This window comes from Rissa tridactyla, chromosome 6 (genome assembly GCF_028500815.1).
Source record: "Rissa tridactyla isolate bRisTri1 chromosome 6, bRisTri1.patW.cur.20221130, whole genome shotgun sequence".
NCBI lineage: Eukaryota > Metazoa > Chordata > Aves > Charadriiformes > Laridae > Rissa > Rissa tridactyla.
Genome location: NC_071471.1, coordinates 43,421,570 through 43,439,150, shown reverse-complemented (window position 1 = coordinate 43,439,150; position 17,581 = coordinate 43,421,570). Strand labels below are relative to the sequence as shown.

The window sequence follows — 17,581 nt, the reverse complement described above, 5'->3', positions numbered from 1 at the left end:
CCTGATTACACAACACCTAATGTTAGTAGAATAAATATCACAGCACAAAAATGAAGGCATCTGTACTTTAACACGTGTGGAGCTAATCCCATTGTTCGCTATTCACTTCACATTTGTTCCCCACGCTGTGTGAGAAACTCCCCAGCAGTGGACCATTTGCATTCTACAGATAGGTTACGGTTCAGTTTTTCCTCTGATTTTATTTAATCTCAAATAGAAATCGCTTATACAAAAAGAACTCTAGTCCTGCTGTTTTTCACTAGAAAATGTAGCACAGCTGATACCAGAAAAGAGGAAATTGTTTCCAAGATGAAACAAAAACAGCCCAGTCATCTCACAGCATGGATATTATCGGAAGCGAATGCTCAGAAACTTTTAGAGTTTTGTCTTCAGGCAAACATAGAAACAATAACCTCTTTGTTCTTTACACTTCCCCTACCAGGCTATAGATCAAGATGCAGAAGAACCCAACAACATTGTGGATTATTCCATCATGCAAGCAGATCCAGCCAATGTCTTTGATATAGACCAAAGCACTGGGGAAATCAAGCTGAAATCCTATATCCGCTCCCTGGACATCATCCACAACATCACAAAGAACAAAGACTGCATATGGTCATTGGTGGTGCAGGCCAAAGACCGAGGCTCCCCGTCCTTCAGCACCACGGCAGTTCTGAAGATTGATATCACAGAGGAGGTAAGAAAACATTTCAGAAAAATCCTTCTGTGAGATGATCCTTGAGAGGCAATGAAGGGTAGTCTCTGCCTGCTCCTTTTCTGGGACTACTTTAACAATGCTTCAGGAGTTGAAATCAACAGCCAGAAAGTTGCCAGCCATTGGTCCTCCTTTCTTGCTGGCTCTGGTTTGTAGAGTGTTTCTAGAGCCTTGTGGTGAAGCTGGATTCTACAGCCACAAATGTAAAAGACATTTCGATCAGAGAAATAGCAAAGGTACAAAGGTAGGAGGATAATGTGGGTGGGAGATGAGTTTCTTGCATCTGATTGTTAGAGACATATGCAAATTAAGGACTATAGACTCCTGAGAGTAAAGGTAAATCCTGACTTCTAAATTTCTGATTTTTTCTTTTCATTCAAAAGAAGAAAACAATCTTTTTCCCCTACAAAATGTGAGTGGAAAGTAGTGGGGCCAGAGTGAAGTATATCAGACCAGTTTTGCAAGTCAACATAAGTGACATAGGAAAAGTGAGAAAACTTTATAGAAATGCTTTAAAGTAGAATTTTGGATGTGAGTTTAATACTTGCAGTATTATTAGCAGACGGAACAAGACAACCCTAAAAGATAGCACATGTAGGTTCAGAGTTTCCTGTTAGTCCAACTTTTACATCAACCATAGAACAAGCAGCGATTTATGATGAGCAGTGGATGCTTGTGTGATTCTTATTTATTGTAGTTGCCTTGCCATGCCTTTAAGTAGGTACCAGCAGGGAGGAAATGGGCTTTAAAGTAGATGAGAAACGCATCATTACCCTGATGGTCTCTGGACCACACACATACTGGGCAAAGATGCAAATCTCTTCCTACAGACAGCAGCTGGCCTTCTCTTTGGTCAAAATGCACTCACTGCTCCTTATCTATTACAGTCCTTCTCTGTTTTTCCCGTCTCCTCTTATTCCACCGATACTCCTTACCAGGTGCATTTATATGATACTTCTTGTATACAGTTCATGCTCCACTGGAAGGTAGAATTGTCTGCAGAGAACACTTGTGCCAGGCAAACAGCCACCAGCAGCACAGGAGTAGCTTCCGGTCTCCGTTGTCTGCCCTGCCCCACCAGGGCTGCTGCAGGACCCGGGTCTGCCCTAGCAGAGGGGGTGCCTGGCGTGGGGCTGCCTGCTGGGGCGGCCAGCCCTGCTGCAGGCTTCACCAGCACTGCCACAGGCAGGGCAGGCAGCTTCAAGGCTCTGCCAGGTGGAGCTGGGGGACTGCGTGGGCTGCGTCTCCGTGGCGAGTCTGGAGATTTAGCCATTCTTACTGATACGAAGGAAATAAACTGCTTATCACTTTGATTTCCCACGGAAACCATAATTTTTGGTGGTTTTTATACAACAAATAAGAATAGCTACCCGCAGCCAACAGTGGGAGCGCCCGCCCTCCCTGCCTTGCTTCCAGGCTTCTCACAGGGCACATGTTTCAGGAGTGCATGGCACCAGGTGGCCTCAGGCCCTGTCCCCGCTGTTGAGCCCCAGCATCCAGCCTCCAGCTTCCCTCCCCTCCCAGATGAGCCGGTGACCTCTCTGTTAGCCTGTGGCGTCTAAGGCACAGGGCTGAGGGGTGTCAAGGGGCGGGAGGGTGCCCCACACCTCCTCTGCTAGGGGAAAGATCCCTGAACCGGCTGATAAAGGATGTCTGGAAGGAAAATGAGCATCTGATGCTTTGGGAGAAAAATTTTCCTGGATTTTCTTCTAGTGCATGAAGCAACATCAGCACCTGATGAAAGAAGGTGTCTCCTACTAAGTCCCCTCTCTGCTTCCTTTCCCCCCCCTCCCAGGGGTACGGATTTGGCACAGAGTGAGGGAGCATCCCTCCTGATAAAGTATAAAGGGAAACAGAGAGGGCTGTGACATGGATTCCCCTCACACAGCTATTCCCTTCTTCCCATGCTCTCCTGCATGCCAAGTCCCAACACAGACCCCCAAGGTGGCAACAGCATCTTCTTTCTTCGCATGAGTAGGTCTCTTCAGCAGGATCTGCACCACTAATCTGGCGTCACATCCTCCGTACGCTTCTGTACATTTCTCCGTTACTTCTTCCTTTGCTTGCAATTATTTGGGTTGGATTTTTTTTTCAAGAGCATCACATCTCCTTGCAAAAACCGCTCTCAAATTTCAGCTTGCGTGTGAGTGAGGTGCCGTGTCGGCGTACAAAGCCCTTGGTCGCTCCCTACGTCCCAGAGACAGCATGGTCACTGCTGACACTGTGAAGGATGCAGTGCCTTGGTACCGGGACATTGCGTACGCTGCGTACGCTCGGCCTCTCACAGGCTGTTGCAAACGTACGTTTCATCCCTCTCTGCTCCAGCTGTACAAAGTCTCTTTTAGTTAGCTGTTTTCTGGGCATTTATGTATTACTGATTTCGGATAAGGAGGATATTTTTGAATGCATCCTCTAGAGGTTTCCTGCAGTGTTAATCACACCAAGTAATTAAACAGGCATATTTTCTGATTAACATTTACCATTGCAATTAGCGCAAGGCTGTGCCCTTTGAGATAGATGCCTTGTGGCTAAGTTCAGCAGTATTGCACATCAAAAGGACCTTTTGCTCTTGGAATAATACAGTGATAAAAATTCCAGAGGCCTTTTAATTTCACTGAGTCTGGTTTTATGAAAATTGGTATTGAGTGGCATCTGTTAATCTCTTATCCCTTCTCAACAGAATAAGAAACATATGCTGAAAAAGCCGCTCTTTTTTCACCCTTATGTTTCACTCAAAAATCTATTCCTGCTGCCCAAGATTTTCACGGAAAGCTCATTCCCACTCCTGATCCTGAGGGTTGGTCTGACGGGGGGATTCCTCTGCCTCTTCATGACTCCACTGACGTTCTCTTCATGGACTGAGGCTTAAGTCCATATTTAGATGGCATAATCTGTGGTTCTTAATAGCTTTGGCCACTCATTTAGACTTCTAAATATAGCTGATGAGTCTCAGTTTTAGATCCCCCTGATTGAAAGGTTCAACAAATACCTTCTGTGAACTAACGTGGATATCTCCTCCCCTCTCATATAACTCTGCAACCATGGGAACTGTGGTTCTAAACATGTGTCGCTAAACATCCTTTGCCACATTTGCAAAGCAGTTAGCCTCTTCCTCCAACAGTTGCATGGATCTTGAAAAAAATTGTTCAGAGAAGGCCGGTTTGATTTGAGAAGTCTGGCCCCATGCTCAGGTCTGTATTGCAAAGTGCTGTAAATGCAGCCTTCATATAGGATGACGGCACTGCTCTTTGGGATAAGCACTGGAGGGGGCAGCTTGTGTTCTACCTCAGATCAGGAGTTACTTCTGAAGCAAATCTCCTTATCATCCCTGCATACTGTGGTATGGCTTATGTCTCAGATAGCTCCAAAAACACCAGGTGGACTTCTTTCAAACAAAAACGTGCTTGGGGGGCACACCTAGTGTGCTTTGGCACCAGCAGGCAGTCCGTCTCTGCAATCAGGCTAGGGCAATCTGAAGCAAAACCCCAGCAATGCTGAATATGTGGAAGTGGGCTGCGCAGAACCAGCTGGTTCGTTGTACAGATCCGCTTGCTCAAGTCGACACAGCCCGAGTTGCCTGTAATCTGCAATAGCTTGGGCTCTTAACAGCTTTGCCTTCTTACTTAGGCTTCTAAATATAGCTGGTGAGCCTTAGCTGGTCTCGTGGTTGAAGAGCTCAACCACATGTTCCTGTTGGGTCCAACTTCTGGATACTTCGCCCGCTTGTTCTGCTCACTGCAACCCATGCATTATGAAAGGCTCTTGGGAAGCTGCCAGGAGGTGTGGATGTTTGCACATTACAACCTACCAAAGGAAATAAGTCACCATTTCAGTAGCAAAGGCTAGTGGACATTCTCTTTGGTAAACTCAGATTTTTGGGTAGGAAGCCACTATGGAGGAAGGACGGCAAGAGCAAGCCCTGCATGCTGCAGAGGGGTGTTTTCCGCAGCCTGCCCTTCAGGTGTGCAGCCTGAAAACATCTATCTACACTTAAACTGCACAGCGCTGGGTCTTGTGAAACCACCTTCAGCGGCATGTGTCGATGTCTCTCTAAAGCTGGTGAGTCCCGGTGACTGCTGGACACTTCAGCACCCTGCGGGACTTGGGCTGAGGAGCTTCCCTGCAGGGGACCATACCTGCCTGTTAAACAAAAAATAGGTGATGGCATCTTTTAATCCAAATAGTTGCTTTTATCTTTTTAATTGTATTCTTGTCGTAGGATTGGACTTTTTTCTCGACGGTAATACAAACAGCTTAGCTACTTCCAAACTTCTGCCACAGTTCTGTAACCCTCTAATTGTCCTCAACCCTTCTCTGGGCCAGTGCTCATTAGAACTGTGAAGTCACAGCAAAAAAAACAGCAGAGCATCATCTCTTTTGAGCAGTGGTATTTTAACTCTTTTGATGGCTATTAAGAAAGAGAGTGTTTCTTCCAGGTTTTGGCCCACAGAAATATGACAGTGCTTCCCATAGCAGCTTTCATTTCATTGCATATCTGCTTTTGTTTTATGCAGACAAGAAAAATCAGTACTCTTCGAAACGCAGAGTGTCTCTTAGGAAAAAAACAACCGCTAAATAAATTACAGGGGGGCACTATTTGTTGACCCAGTTCTGAGGCACTGTTGATAATCGATACAATGACTTGAAGGTGTTTTCAATGCACAGGGTAGTGCTCAAAAGCGCTTACACGAAGGTGTCCAAGTGCTCCCAGGCTTTCACTGTCAGAGGGTGCTCGGACCTCTCTCAGACCTGGTCTGTGCGTTCACCGACTGGGCCACAGTGGTGACACAGGCAAGATTGCAAAGCTTTTTTGGTAACAAATGCACTTACATAAGCTGCTCTGCAGGCTGGCTAGGATGGTGCTGTTCCAGGCTTGTTTTGTGAGTTATTCTTGTATTCATCCTATGAGAGTCATGGCCATGACAAACAGAAATTCTCCTACTGTATGCTTGCAAAATGCCTTATGTTTTTATGCGGATATTGCAGAAGAGTTGTTAGCCAAGGCTGATTCTAGGCAAAGCTTTGTATAGTATAGCCCCGGTAACTACAATATAGGCTGAGCCAGCTAGCTATTAATAGGTTTAGTCTTGGTATTAATTACCTCCTCATAACTGGAAGCTCTGAACAGGTGCCAAACTTGGTGAGACAAGGGGGAGTTGAACAAAGCTGAGTTCTGAAACTCCCCATATGATTTCCATCAGTTCTTACCCCTGAAACTTGTATTCTGGCAACACAGACATGTACGTCTGTCTAATCCCATTTATTCAAGGTTTTCAAATAGTTAGTCAAATAATTATTGCCAAGATACAGCATCTTCTTACGTATATGTCATCTTTCTTCTTGTGTTGAGCCATCAGTACCTCACTACAAAATAGATCTTGACAACACTCATAATAAGTGGACTCATTTCAGGACATGTACTACTTAGCAGGATTTATCTGACAATTCATCAGACTTTCACATGAAGTGAAGTAAGGCGGGGTAGAATTTCTGTTATCTGATGGGATTTAAGTACGCAAAATCCATGTAATGTAGAACAGCAAAGCTGATGTGAATCCAAACTCCACCAGAGTCATGGGCTGCTCTGCTTTTGGTTTCTAACTTAAGTCCATTCCTAGTTAAATAATGGGAAAAGTCTTTGTACAGCAAAATTATGAAAATTGGTCATTACCTGTAAGGTAATGTGGTCCATGAGTTTCAATACCATTTCTTCGCCCATTTCTCTTTGGCAATAGGAAACATTCAGGACAGGGAAGAGAGGTCTTGGATAACATGTTTGAGGTAGGTTGTGAAAATGCAGAAGTGAAGACAGTGGGGTGTGTATTAATAAATTTATGTTCCCTAACTTTAGGGATGTGATTTAAAAATAGTGTTTTTGTGTAATACATGACGAGGCACTCTGAAGCATCCTTTGGGAATACTCTTAGTCATGTCCCGCCACAGACTGGAGAGGGTAAAGAGATGAGCATCCTAGTTTGGAAGGAAATCCATCTGATCTCACTTTAAATGTCTAAAATTCAAAGGTTCAAGTCCAAGCTAGTCACAAGGCTCTCCTTATACTCACTCTCTTTGATACCTATTTTAGCATGCGGTGACTACTACTTTGGAGGTGTCCTTTTCTCACCATTGACTAAAAGCTGGTATGAAATGCAGATAAAATGCAGTCAGACCTCTGACTAAAATGCAGATAACCTGTTACTAGACACGCAAAGTTTGGGTGGTGATTCCCTCCTGGAGCCGAGGCCAGAGGAGCGGGGCACGGTGGGTAGCCCTGTCTCTCCACAGCCATGCGTAGCTTTATGACCAGCTCTTGGTAAACAAACCTGCTCGTGACCATGCCATTTCTGAAGGATCTCCTGGCCTTGCACAACACTACTTGCTGTCCAGATACCCTTGCAGGAGCTTGTATTCATGATGAACTTCTCCTGGAAATGTAGTCCAAGGGTGGACTACCGTGCCATGAACAAGCTGTGCTGCGCTGATACCCTTTATTCCCTGACCAACCAGGTGTTTATACATGTCTCCCAACTTCTTTTAGTGTTTCTGGATTCAGTTCCAGGTCATTGCAACTGTCTCTTCTCCTGTGCCTAGTTCAACACTTAGCTCCCTTTATTTTACATGCTCTCCATCCTGTACACATTTCACCCTAGTTCCCTAGTTGTATTTATAATAAATACTGGCCTCTTTCAAATATAACTATGTGAGGGTTGACCATTTCTCTTATTTTTGATATTTCCAGATCAAGTCCAGGGTAAAATCCTATATTTTAGGCCTCAAGAAGCGTCCATGGACAATATTTGGAATTTGCATGAGTGGCGTCCTTTCTACCATTTCTGTAACAATGGTGATCTCCACCATCATGTACTGGAAAAGTGTGAAAAGATCCAAGCTCCACCCGCAGGGCAAAATCCGCAAAATAATACGGGGACCTCCGAGACGCACAGTGTGCTAAGCTGCAAAGTGAACTGGCCATTCATTTGTCCTTAATATGCCATATGTAGCTTACATTATTGCTGATTTCTTTCGTTTCTAAAACAAAGCTCTTTACCTCTACTCATGTCCCCTACCTCAAAGAGTTTTGTCATGTCTGTAAAAGAGTACTTGAAAACAGAACGTACCTGCTAACTGCTCATTCGTACACTGTAATTTTATGAAGTGAAGTTTTCTCGTAATCCTTTGAATGCCATGCTCAGTAATAGTCCTGTAAACTGCCTCACCATATCACCTGCAACTGGTTTTGAAAGATGATGTTCTACTCATAAACTTCTGTTTGGGTTCAACACTATTATTCCTAGGAACTCTGAAATGTAGTACATTTCTGAATAACTCTGAAATGTAGTACAACAATACAGCTGCAGAGCCTGGAGACAATTATTTTCTTGCTCAGTTCTTGCAAATTAAACAAACGCTATGGTGACACACAGGAATCCGTCCTAATTTGGCGGTAATACTCCTGTAAGCTTTTGTGTTCGGCAGTCGTCCATCTCACGATGTTGTCATGCTTGCCCAGTCTCCCGCTCCACCCAAATTCTCCAGACCTGGACTGGCTCTTTGACTCTCATTTTTTTTAGAAACAACTTCCATTAGTCAGCCCTGCTTGTTACATATTTTGGACAAATGAAATTCCTGGGTCACTGTCTGTCCCATAGAGTAAGTCATGTGTTTTCTTTGTACTCTTTTACAGACTCTTCACAAAGGGCCTATGGCCGCCTTTTTGATGCAAACTAAAGATAACCCCATGAAAGCCTTAGGAGTGCTAGCTGGTGTCATGGGCATAATGGTGCTGATAACTATCATGATCTCTACTGCCATGTTCTGGCGCAATAAGCGGTCCAACAAAATCACGCCGGTGAGAAGGATCATAAAAAAGAGACAGACCCCGCAGCCCCGGGCAGTCAGGATGGAGTGGCTGAAGTTCAAGAGGCCCAGCAATGCTGCGGAGAAGTTTGTCGTTGAGGACGACTCCAAGAGCCTACACAACGAGAACAGCAACAACAACATCCATGTTGCCCCTGTGCCACCGACGGCCCCTGTGCCCCCACCGCCCCCCGCCCTGGCTCCCAGGGGGGACGCCCCGGGGTGGCGGGTGCCAACCGTGTCCGGCTCCCTCACTCCCAAGTTTATAAACAAGCAGCTGAAGAAGAGAGGTCATGGCAGCGCCCACAATGCCCTCGTGTCAGAGCTTAAACTGAAGTTTGAGAAGAGGAACGCAGCTATCGGTGAGCCCCACATCTAGGCACTCTTGGCAGTGCCCAGAGACTGCGGACTGTGGCTGTGCGTGGATATATTTATGTGCTGTGGTCTTCCCCGTGTCTGTCAGCACCCTGCGAGCTGAGAGCAGCTTCTCGCTCTGATAGCCACCCCTCACCTTCTGCAAGTGTTACGTGCTACGGAGTCACCCCACCCATAGCAAACGCTGCAGTCCGTGTCCAGTTTCGACTGCAGTTCCTTTGGCTCACGTCCCCGGGCTGGTCTCTCCCTGCAGCCATCTGACAGGGTGCTGAGTACCCTCGCGCCAGCCACAGTCTCCCCAAGCGAACGGGGATTCAGATTGCCCCCATTTCGGAGGTCCCTACCCACAGTCCTGGTTTTCAAACAAGGCACTCTGCAGCCAAGGCACTGGAGGATGCCACTTCTGACCCAGTCTGGCAGGTGGGTTTGAGGTGTCCAAAAACCCATTGCGTCAAATCCTAGACCCGCTTTTGAAGACGTTGGCCTGGCTGTGGCACCAGCACTGAGTTGATGTGCAGGTCTCCTACAGCAGTGACACTGCACGCTGCAAGGGGGTAGCGTGTAGCTGATACCTTGCTCTCTGAGGTGGTACCTGCTGCCCTAGGTGGTATCTGTCGTCTTCAGGGCGCGACATGCTTTGCAACAGCTGGTGGAGTGATGTGCTCGTGGCCTGAGTACCTCCGTTCCCAAAAGGTAAGCGGGCAGGCTTGGAGAAGTTCTTAATTTTCCTGCAGCTTGTGGTGGGTTTTGCCAGAGTACATTGAGATGATGCTGCACTTCGCTTCTCTGCCCTGGACTTGCCTGCTCATCAGGGGACAGGAGGGCCACCTCCACCTTCCCTAGACTAGCTGGGGCAAGGCTCAAGCACAGAAGTTCAATAGCAGCGCTCGCTCAATACTGCCTCCCTCTGACACCACGTCCCCTAATGAGGGGGAGGCCAGCAGGAGAAGGCCATGATTAAAGCATCAGGGGAGACAAGGTAAAACTGAGAGAAAAACGATAAGTGAAAAATAAAGAGAAGTGCTGGGAAGTCGCATGTGTCGGTCAGGAAGGTGTCTGGAAAGATCATTTGGTTTTGTACACTGCTAGCAGGAGGTGTCAGGGAATGTATTTCACCACCTCTCCTGGCTTGCTCCAAGGACTGCTGAGTGCAAAAGGAGGTTTCCATAAAATATTCTGGCTTGTCCTATCAGTATTTTTGAGTGAATTATGCAACAGTTAATGGGGGTGTAGGGTTGGGGGGCAGCTGACACTTTTTTTCCTGTTACGTGACAGTAGAAAGGCACCAAAGGCAGAGCACATTTTTCACTGGATCTACCCCACAGTTTCTCCCTCACGTTTGTTTCTGAGGAGATGTTTTTCAGCTGGGCCTGGCTGTTTCCCATCCCTTGGGACGAAGGCAGTGTGTGCCGGGCTGGCTGGGGAGCAGCGCCTGAGCCCTGGCCCCGCAGGGCAGCTGTGCTGTGCTGGATTGGCACCACGAACATCAAGATGGGGAGCAAACCCTACAAGCCGGGACACTGTTAGTTCAAGGGGGTTGTGAGACTCTTCTCCAGCTGTCATTTCAGCTGGAGCAGCAGACCTGGCCCTCAGGGGCTCTTCTTTCCTCACCCCATTCTGATTCCCTTTGCTTGCAGCAGGACTCCATCAGCTTAGAGGGGGGAATAGCTGTTTGAATGAGAAGTTGCCCATTTATGGGAAAAAAATCTTGTGTTTTTTAACTTCAATCCAGCTAGAAGCCAGAGGGTGACCACGGCTTGTGTCACCCGCAGCTGAGCCAGGAGCCGTAGCTGAGAGCTGCAGCAGGGTCCGGGCTGGGGGTGGTGGCAGCAGCGCTGTTCCCAGAGCCTCTCCTGACATGTCTCTCCTTTCCCACACCGTTTTCTTGCTCATCCCTCCTCCCGGGGCTGCGTGGTGAGGCCCAGGCTCTCGTGTTGTGTGCCGTCACCTCATCCTTGTCCTCCAGCCACAAGTCCTCCAGTGGGAGGGAGGGGATGTGCAGCCTCCGGCCCCGCTCCTGGTGCCCTGTGCAAGCAGGTTTTGTCTCCAACAGGTTCTGCAACCTTTCCCGAGGTACCAAGTTTGTGATTTATTCCCCGTTACTACTGTTTTCCCGATGTTGTGTTGAAGCCAGTATTCAATTTTCATTCTCCAATGAGGAAAGCCTATAAAGACCTTTCAATTAAGTGAGATTTAACAGGAATTATAGGCTTATAGTCTTAGAGATTATATTTAAGAGGGAATAAAAGATGTTTTATTACTATGTTGTGACACTTTTTTCCAGTTACTCTGTATTTCAAATTCAGGGTGGCTTTTTTTTTATATAAATAAAAAAAAACTGCAAAAGGTGCTTCTGTGTGTGGAGTGCTGCTGGCAACGATGCCTTTTCATTGCTTGTTACGTGACCGCACGGGCTTTCTACAAGTGGTGATGGGATGTTTTGCCTTTCCCTGGCTGTTTCCTCACTGTAATTCACCAGCTCTCTCTACAGTCTCTGCAGTTCGCCACCGTTCCCCCATGACGGCTGGGGTGGGAGAAGGCCAGTCGTTACTGGTTTGTTTTTCCCTTTCCCTGGCACACAGCCCAGTGCTGGTCCTCAACCAGCATGAGTTCCTGCCTTTCTCCATATGCACCATCTCCCCAGGGGCTTCTCCAGGACAGGGTTGTCTCCCGGCTGCTTCTGCCCCATCCTCACCGCTCCAGACCTCCCGTCACACACGCTGCAGCTGCCTGGCCTGCCCTGTCCCTCCAGTGCCCTGGCGCTCTGTGGCATTCAGGTTTCTTTGCAATCTGTAACTGTAAAAGAATAGAAATGAAGCCTAGGACATCTGCGTGTTCTGAAAATCCGTCGTGTTTATTACTTTGACACTAGAAGACTGACAAGATGAGGAAGTCCCTTGAAGTATTAGAGGGAGAGTCAGGGTTGACAACACAGGTCTCTGTTCAAACTGTGCAGCGAGTTACAGCAGGAGGAGGAAAAGTAGGGCCTGAGGAGACACAGCACAGAAAACACAGCAAAAACCGAAATACAACTAGAAAACCAAACTGCCACCTAGTGAAGCTCACATTAGGATTTAGCTCTGCCTACAGCTGAGGTTTCTACTCTAGTTTTCTTTTTGAGGTGGTCTATAACAACACATACGACAAGGGCTGTGGGTCTATTGGTCACGTGCTTTGGTTGTGCCAGGAAGCACGAGGCCAAAAGAGAAAAAAAATGTCACGTGTCCTCAGACCCCTGACAAATGCTGCGTGAGCTGCTCCGCAAGCAGGGGCTGGTTGCTTTTACCTGCATATTTGGGGCTTTTTGCCTCTAGAAAGGAGGCAAGCCTTGGTTTCAAAGCAGCAAGATGGGCAGGTGGCCTGTCTGCATTTGAGGAAGGTGCCTGGCTCGTACCTTTGGCTCCCATATCCCAGGTCCACCACCCCCCAGCCACTTGTCCCACCACCCCGGTTCAGGCCAAGCATCCCCATCACCCCCCACATCACCCTACAGCCACAGCGCCATCCTGGGAAAATGGAGAGGCATGGTGGGGAGGGTGGAAGGGGAACAGCAGTTGAGTGTTTGCCTGCAAAAGACAAACTTCATTTTTCACCAGCTCTTGCTCTTAATTTTGAAAAGAATATATTGACACAACAGTTGTGTAGCAATGTGTTAGGTGTGTGTGTAAGCGTGAACTAATAAGGTCCTACAGTACATATTTTTGGACACAAGTAAAAGGCCCTCCCCTTCTCCCTAGTATAAAAAAAGAAAAATCAAAAAACAAAACAACTCAAAACCCCCAAAACCCTGTGCTATGGCTACATTATGGCTACATTACACTGGTGGTCAGTAAGCACTCACACTCTTCCTCTGTGCAGTACAACTGAGGCTGTGAACCTCTTAGGGCTGTGTAAACCTTAAAGTGGAGTAAGGAAAAAACTGACAAACAAAACAAACCAAGCAAACAAAAAACTCTATTCCCAAAACCAACAGCCAAAAAAAAAAAAAAAAAAAAAAAACAGAAAAATATAGTTTTCTTCCAAGTGAATAAAAATAGCTCCATCACGTTGACCCCATCCTTCCTGACTTTTTGTTGCTGGTTATGCCCCCAACCCTGCCCTGGATCCCTGTTTTGCCTCCATGGGGCAGCCCGCAGGCAAAGCTGGCACAGGGCAGAGCTGCAGAGGAGCCTCCCCACCCACCCTGGGCTGGGTACAATAAATAAAGACATAAAGACTTTTAGGTGAAAGTGAGCACTGGGGAGACCTTTAGCCTTTTGCTACATGCATTGCTGTTGGTTTTGGGTTGGTATTTTTTTGGATAATGCTTGTGGTGTGTCTGTGTGCGTTGCTGCGTGGCAGCGCTGCGGAGGCAGCCCGGGGGTGCGTGAGCGGCCACCTGCCCCGGGGCACCCCCATTCCCAGGGCTCCCCGAGCCTGCTGTGGATCCCGGTCAGGCACCCCACCGCTTCCTTGCTCATGGTCCTTCTAGACAACCAGCATGTGCCGTGGTTCAAGGTCATCTGCAAAAGGTGCCGCTGCGGGAGACAGCCAGCACCGGGCTAGTAGAGGTCAGCGCTGTTCCTGTGGGGTGGCCGGGTTTTGCCCGGCTCCTCACGGGCCGGGGGCCGCCGACCACCGCGGCCGCCCTCGGGTCGGCAGAGCCCGTCCTCGCTGCCGGCAGGCAGGCTGTCCAGTGTGCTCTCCTTACTGCCGGCAGCCTGTGCCTGGCCCCCACGGCGGCGGCGGGGACAGGCGCCAGGGCAGCGGGCCAGGCAACCAGGGCGAGCCTCAGCTGTGCAGGCGTACATGCCGGCGGGCACGGCCAGCACCATGGCGCAGACGATGACGATGATGTGGATGAGCTTCTCACGCTGCTCCAGCTGGCTGACGTCACTGCCCGTGACAAAGACGACGCACTGGCCCTTGCGGGGTGCCTGGTTGCGCACGGCCACGCAGACCTCGTACTTGGTGGCAGGCAAGAGGTCAGTCACCGAGTAGGTGTTGACACCAGGGCCAATGTAGATGGCATCCTTCTGGGCAGCATCATAGCGTCCCACCAGGAGTGTGTACCAGATCTCACCTGGCTCCGCTGCCGCCGCTGCAAACCACTCTAGGGTGATGCCGTAGACCGTCTGCTTGGCAATGCGCACTTCTACGTGGGCACCCGGCTCAGGAGGGCCAATGGGGGCCCAGCCTGGGTCAGGGGTGGATGCCCAGGGGGCCCCCACCCAGAGGGTGATGGCCACCGAGGTGTTGCCCAAGAAGTTGGCGGCCGTGCAGGTGTAGTTGCCAGCGTCCACTGGCCGCGCTGCTGGGATCAGCAGCTCTGAGCGGACGGTCTCCTCGCTGATGGGCTCCGTGGACACTGTGGGCAGAGGGGAGTTGTGTGAGCAGGTTGGGGGGGGGCAAGCAGGCAAGGAGTCTTTGGTGTAGCCCCAAGACCACTTCGGTGTGGGATGGGGGCCAGGCAGGTCCTGCCTTGCCCAGGGAAAGAGGAAGAGGGGCACAGGAGCGTGCCGAATCCCATAGAGCTCATCAGCAAAGGGTTCTCTGGGACAAAAGGCAATAGAAGCACCGGGACACCCAAGCACAGGACAGGGAGTACATCCAGTCATAGGGAGGCTGCTGCAGGCAGAGGCCAAGCCACCCATGTGCTATCTGCCACCAGCATGCTCAGGTCAGGGCAAGCCACTGAGATGCAGGAGGCATAGCTGCAATTTGGACCCACACTTCATCCTCCATTAGGACTGAGTATGGAAAACTTCAGTCTCAAGAGGCTGGGGCCAAAAAGAAGCGTGTGGAGGCAGGGAGCATTGGGCTGGACACGAGATGCAACTTTAAGAACAGTATGAAGCACCCTGTTGCCTGCCCAAATAGGGGTGCATAGCTGTGGTCAGGAAAAGCTTGTACGTAATTAATTCAGCATGTGTTTGTGGGAAGATGCACAAGTGCTGCTACAATGCTGCAATTAAAGCAAATATCAGTCCAGGATTAAGGGCTAATGCTATCTTATTTGGCTAGTTGGCTTATTAGGAACACACATAACCTGTGTGGTGCCCGTGTGCGTTATTAGCTTACCTGATGAAAATAGCAACTTGTTTTATTGAAGGTGCTTAGTAAAAATAAATGTAATGGAGGGCGTGTAAGAGCTGAGCTGGATGGGGAGGAAAAGGCCTCATATTATGGGACTCTCAATAAAGAATAAAAATAAGCAAGGCTTATGGAGGGCATGGTTGCAGAACATGAATGGACACCGAGAGACAAGGGGGCTGCAGGGTTCTGTGGTGTGTGTGGGTATTTCTTAAGAAAATATATGGGACTAGTGTAGAAACATACAAGTGTGTGTGCGTGTGCATGCTCCTACAAACACATGTACATACAAATATAATGTGCACATATATATACACATACATACATATAGCATATAATATATATTGTAAATACATATGCATGTCTAGATAAGTACATGTTTATTATATATGTATGGCTGATGTATTATTAATGGTTCTTATATCATGTGTCATGATGAAAGAGCTACTACTAAAAAGCCACACATAAAATAATTGTGTAAAAATGAGGCCGTGCTCCTTTCATCTATGACTGATATCCTGCATGAAGCAGCTCTTCTCATGCCATTCAGACGTGCTTAGACACATAGGATGATTAAGATTATTTGGATTATTGCCACCACAATAACTGTGATGATCTAAAGGGGCTGAGAGCTGTTGTAGTGACTGTGTTGGCCTGAAGACCTACATTAGTAGAATAACAGAATGTAATTTTTTTAATAAAAAAAAAAAAAAAAGAAGAAAAAATCTCTGCTTACCATTAAACGGCCTTAGAAGTTTGAGTGCATAGGTCCACCAGACAGCCGGGGAAGGACTGGCTTGCACAAAGCAGGTCAGGGTGACATTTAGCCCTACTGGGACTGTCAGGTTGGTGTCAAGGGCTGAAGTCAAGGGCTTCATGCAGCTGTTGAGCTCCACTTCATGAAAAAACTTCCCTGCCCTGAATTTCGGGCTTGAGCAAGTTAAATAGGAATTCATCAGAATAATAGGTGGGCCAACCGACTTGATAAACTGGACAAATCCCCGCAGGCGACAGTCGCAAATCCAGGGGTTGTCATGAAGGGCCAGGACGGCATTGGAAATAGCTTCTATCTGTCCCTCCGCCCTCTGGCTTCTCTGATAGACGGGCCAGCTATAGAAGACATCCCTGGATATGACAGTAAGCTGATTTGAGGATAGATCTAAATAGGTCAGGTTGGGCAGATAGCGGAGTGCATGTTCTGGAAGGACATCCAACCGGTTGTGCTTCAGATCCAGGATTTTCAGAGCTGGAGTGTCTTGAAATGCTGTCCATGGCACCGAACTTAATTTGTTCCCTTGCAAGCGCAGCTCCTTCAGTGCCGGCAGATATTCCAGGCTCTTGATGTGCATCACCGTGATGTTGTTAAAATTGAGCCAGAGATACTCCAAGGCACTAACGTTCTCAAAAGACCCGCGAGGCAATTCTGTTAGGTGAGAATTTTCTATTCTAATTTTCCGCATGTCCTGAGGGATGTTTGCAGGGATCTGCCTCAGCAGTGCAGACATGCAGAGCAAACTCCTAAGGAGGAAACCAGAAAATTCTCCAGGTCACACACCACATTCGTAATTAACGAACCCGGTCCCTATTCGTGTCTACAAGCACTTGAATAATTATAAGGCATTATATATAGTGCACGCATAAGCCATACATCTATCCTTCAGTTTGGATTTACACCCGTTTTCCCAAAAGGCTACAATTAAGTCATAAAAATTGCTACATATGCAACTACATATCTCAGAGAAATAAGAGAAATCTCATTCTGTGCTCAAGCTATTACTATTCAAGACTTAGAAGAGGCATACCATGCAGCCATCTGTTTGTTTTTGGTGCTCGCAACATCAGCAAATATATATTGGGAATCTCCGAACTGCTTCGCTGGTGCTACAACTAGTGTAACTAGCATTCTTACCTTCCAAAGCTGTCTTGAGAACAAGAGCATCCTGTGACACAAGATGAAACAGATGGGTTTATCTTGTGGAAGGCTAGAAGAAGAAGAAAAATATGACAAATAGGGTCCATATTCTCCTTTAAGAAAGCACTGTGCAGGGTGTGCACCAAACATGCCAACAGCCTCCAAGAAGCAAATCCTATTAGCTGTAATCTTCCTTGACGCAGAAATAAATCCTGCTGGGGACCCGACCCTAAAGAAGACATGTAGTATGGTTCAGAGTCTGTGTCAAAGTGCTAAAAATCACCCCTGGGACCACTCTTGGCATTTATTCTGTATCTGCAGGGATTTTGACAGACACATTTATTTGGTTGGCAACATGAAGATGGAGCCAAAAGTACTTCTGTTCCCAAGTCCTTGCAAGTAGTTAACCAGGCTTGGTTACTCTTTTTTTTTTTTTTTTTTTTTTAATTTCAAGGGGATCGGTCTTAATCTCCTGTATTTTAATGACATTTATCAAGGCGGAAAACCACAGTAAGGGCCAGACTTCACAGCCATAATCTGGCAGTGCATTTTGCAGGCCCAAAACGTGCCCACAGCTCTGTGCAGGGTGTACAATTGCACATGCTGAGCGAGAAACCTACTCCCCAAACTTAGTTACTCTCTCACAGAAA

General features: G+C 47.7%; 2 protein-coding genes across 3 annotated transcripts in view; one reads left to right on the top strand and one right to left on the bottom strand.

The window, feature by feature from the left end:
- Positions 1 to 11,201, top strand: part of CDHR1 (cadherin related family member 1) — a 50,517-nt gene extending 39,316 nt beyond the window's left edge. For both annotated transcript variants that reach the window (XM_054207352.1, XM_054207353.1), the window contains 2 exons: positions 443 to 697; positions 8,400 to 11,201. In XM_054207352.1, coding sequence (XP_054063327.1) covers positions 443 to 697; positions 8,400 to 8,951 — 807 coding nt within the window. In that variant the 3' untranslated portion in view covers positions 8,952 to 11,201. The remainder of the gene's footprint in view (positions 1 to 442; positions 698 to 8,399) is intronic.
- A 2,287-nt stretch (positions 11,202 to 13,488) lies between these two features.
- On the bottom strand, positions 13,489 to 17,038 carry LRIT2 (leucine rich repeat, Ig-like and transmembrane domains 2). The gene is made up of 3 exons (XM_054207078.1): positions 16,929 to 17,038; positions 15,756 to 16,537; positions 13,489 to 14,294 (listed from the first exon to the last, which is right to left on the bottom strand). Exons 1-3 carry the CDS (start codon positions 17,036 to 17,038, stop codon positions 13,489 to 13,491), a joined length of 1,698 nt encoding a protein of 565 aa, XP_054063053.1.
- Between the last annotated feature and the right edge of the window lie 543 nt (positions 17,039 to 17,581).

What these genes read in the sequence shown, in the direction of transcription:
- LRIT2 (XM_054207078.1), bottom strand. Translation starts at nt 17,038, where the DNA reads ATGGACCCTATTTGTCATATTTTTCTTCTTCTTCTAGCCTTCCACAAG. An exon ending in TCTCAAGACAGCTTTGGAAG is followed by an intron (nt 16,538 to 16,928) that starts GTAAGAATGCTA and finishes TTTCCTCCTTAG; the next exon opens with GAGTTTGCTCTGCATGTCTG. An exon ending in ACTTCTAAGGCCGTTTAATG is followed by an intron (nt 14,295 to 15,755) that starts GTAAGCAGAGAT and finishes CTCTGCCCACAG; the next exon opens with TGTCCACGGAGCCCATCAGC.